Source organism: Pteropus vampyrus, unplaced genomic scaffold (genome assembly GCF_000151845.1).
Source record: "Pteropus vampyrus isolate Shadow unplaced genomic scaffold, Pvam_2.0 Scaffold51, whole genome shotgun sequence".
NCBI lineage: Eukaryota > Metazoa > Chordata > Mammalia > Chiroptera > Pteropodidae > Pteropus > Pteropus vampyrus.
Window position 1 is genome coordinate 149,765 of NW_011888832.1, and position 2,147 is coordinate 151,911.

The 2,147-nt window shown below is 59.0% G+C and overlaps 1 protein-coding gene across 1 annotated transcript in view; it reads right to left on the bottom strand.

Annotated features, from left to right (window-relative positions):
* Window positions 1-293: 293 nt before the first annotated feature.
* ADGRG3 (adhesion G protein-coupled receptor G3) overlaps window positions 294-2,147 on the bottom strand; it is a 21,744-nt gene continuing 19,890 nt past the window's right edge. The window contains exon 10 of the mRNA XM_023530664.1: window positions 294-450. Within this exon, the coding sequence (XP_023386432.1) occupies window positions 338-450 (113 nt within the window). The 3' untranslated portion in view covers window positions 294-337. The remainder of the gene's footprint in view (window positions 451-2,147) is intronic.

Consider the following 2,147-nt stretch of genomic DNA (forward strand, 5'->3'; position numbering starts at 1 on the left):
GCCCTTCCCGAGACCAGAGGTGGGCAATGGCAGAGACAGGGTGCTCTGTTATGAAGGCAGGGGGTGGGCGTGGGCCAGGCGTGATGGTGTTGGTCTGTGCTGGCAGGGACCTTGGGATTATAGGAACTGTAGACTCCTACAGTCCTGGATTTGTGGACTCTCAGACCACAGATGAATCTGGATGGGACCTTTGAGGTCATGTGGTCCAACCTGGTCCCCATCCCCTCCCTCCCCAGCCCCATGTACAGACATGGAAACTGAGGCCCAGAGGCAAGCAGGGGGCTGTTCAAGGTCACACAGCAAGTCTGAGCTGAGTCCAGGTCGCAAGGCCAGCCCCCTATTCATGTGACACCGTGTGGGAATGCTCAGCTTGGGCAGGACCAGAAGAGGAGGACACGGCAGTCTGGATGGGGAAGTAGAGCATGACGAACCAGCAGAAGATGAAGACACCTGTGAGGAGGATAAGGCGTCGGCGAGCCCAGCGGTCGGCCAGCCTTCCTGCAGGGGGTTCTGGCCCGGGTGGAATCCTGAATCCTGCGTCCAACCGCTCCCGCCACACCTCCCACACTCCCCGGTGCAGACAGGGCAGCCCGCCGCCCCCTGGCCTAGGAGCCTCACCTTGCAGGGAGTTGAACAGTGCGAAGATGTAGACGGTCGACAGGCCCAGGGGCGTGAGGATGGCCAGTCCCCAGGTCATGCCCACCAGGCTGGAGAGGCCCAGCAAGGTGAGGGCCCCCTTCCAGTTCTGCCGCTCCTTCTTGCCTGCTGTGGCACTCGACAGAGTGAAGATCTTCCAGGCCACCAGGCCCAGGACCACGGTGCTGAAGAGGAAGGTGAGGAGGAAGTAGCCATGGACGGTGACATAGAGGGCAGAGATGGCAGTCTCCTCCTGGAACCAGCACCTGGAGCAGGTGAACGACCGACCATTGGGACTGGGACAAGTGCCAGCAAGCGCCCGGCAGTCTCCCCCGACTGACCTCCAATGGCCAAGAAGATGGATGCCTTTCCCGTCTCCAGCCTTCAATCCCCCACTCTCCAGTCCACTGTTTCTTTAGACCAATGGATATGAAAGGGCCAATTTGGCACCAAAGACATGTTGCATTTGCTCCACATTGTGTCGTAAAAAAATTGAATTAACGACCGTCCTTTAAAAAGCAGCTTTGGCATAAACATCCAGATTTCTGCTTCTTTTATAAAACCATACACTTGGCAGCTCAGTGGATGCTCTCGAGCAACGGTAATCGGCTGCCCATTAAGTGGGTGTGTGACTGCCAGTCTATTGCAGTCCCCACCTGGGCCACCTCATGCACTTAGGTTACCGACAGGACCCCTGTGGCCCCTGCATTTGAGGCCCTGGGGGCAGGACCAAGGCCCCACCAGCCCCTCTTAGCACAGAGCCATGGGCTCAAGGCGGGCACCCTGGGAGAGGCTCAGCTCCACCCCACTGCTCCCTGAACTGCAGGGGTGAAGGGCCCCAAAGAACATGTCGATCCGATGAAGAGACTGAGGCCCCGGGAGAGGACGGACTTGCCCAAAGTCACCCCGCAACGCAGAGGCAGAGCCTAGAGGCAACTAGAGCTGTTGGCTGGGCAGGTTGTGCCCTGCGCAAGAACACCTGGCTGAGGGGACAGGTGGGGGCTGAAATCCAGCTCGCCTTCCACTCACCAGGCTGAGCACCTGGCATGGCAGATTGGGGGTGAGGGTGAGGATACCCTTGGAAATTTGTCCAAAAGGGCCATGTGGGCTGATGGTGGCCCAGGCTCGAGCAAGCCATCCTGCCTTCTGGTCCAGTTCTCTCCCCTCCTTCTCAGGACCCCTTGCTCATTGTGCTTCCTCTCTGCAGACCTCAGTTTACCCCTCCAGGCCATGAGCTAGCTCGATCTGAGGATCCTTTGGTTTGATTTACTTGGTCTCTCCTCCCAAATTCCTCTCTCTCCCCACCTCCCTCTGGCCCTGGTATGTGCAGGCAGGGACCTGACCTCACCCCTACTCCCACAGCCACCACTCACAGCTCCAGTGAGGTTCTGTTTTCCTTGTCACGGATGGTGTAGCGGCCATAGCTGTTGGCACTCCCAGTGCCGATGACCATTAGGGCTGGCAGGCCTGGGCGAAGGGGAGAGGCATGGCATTGCTGGGGCTCCCCTGGC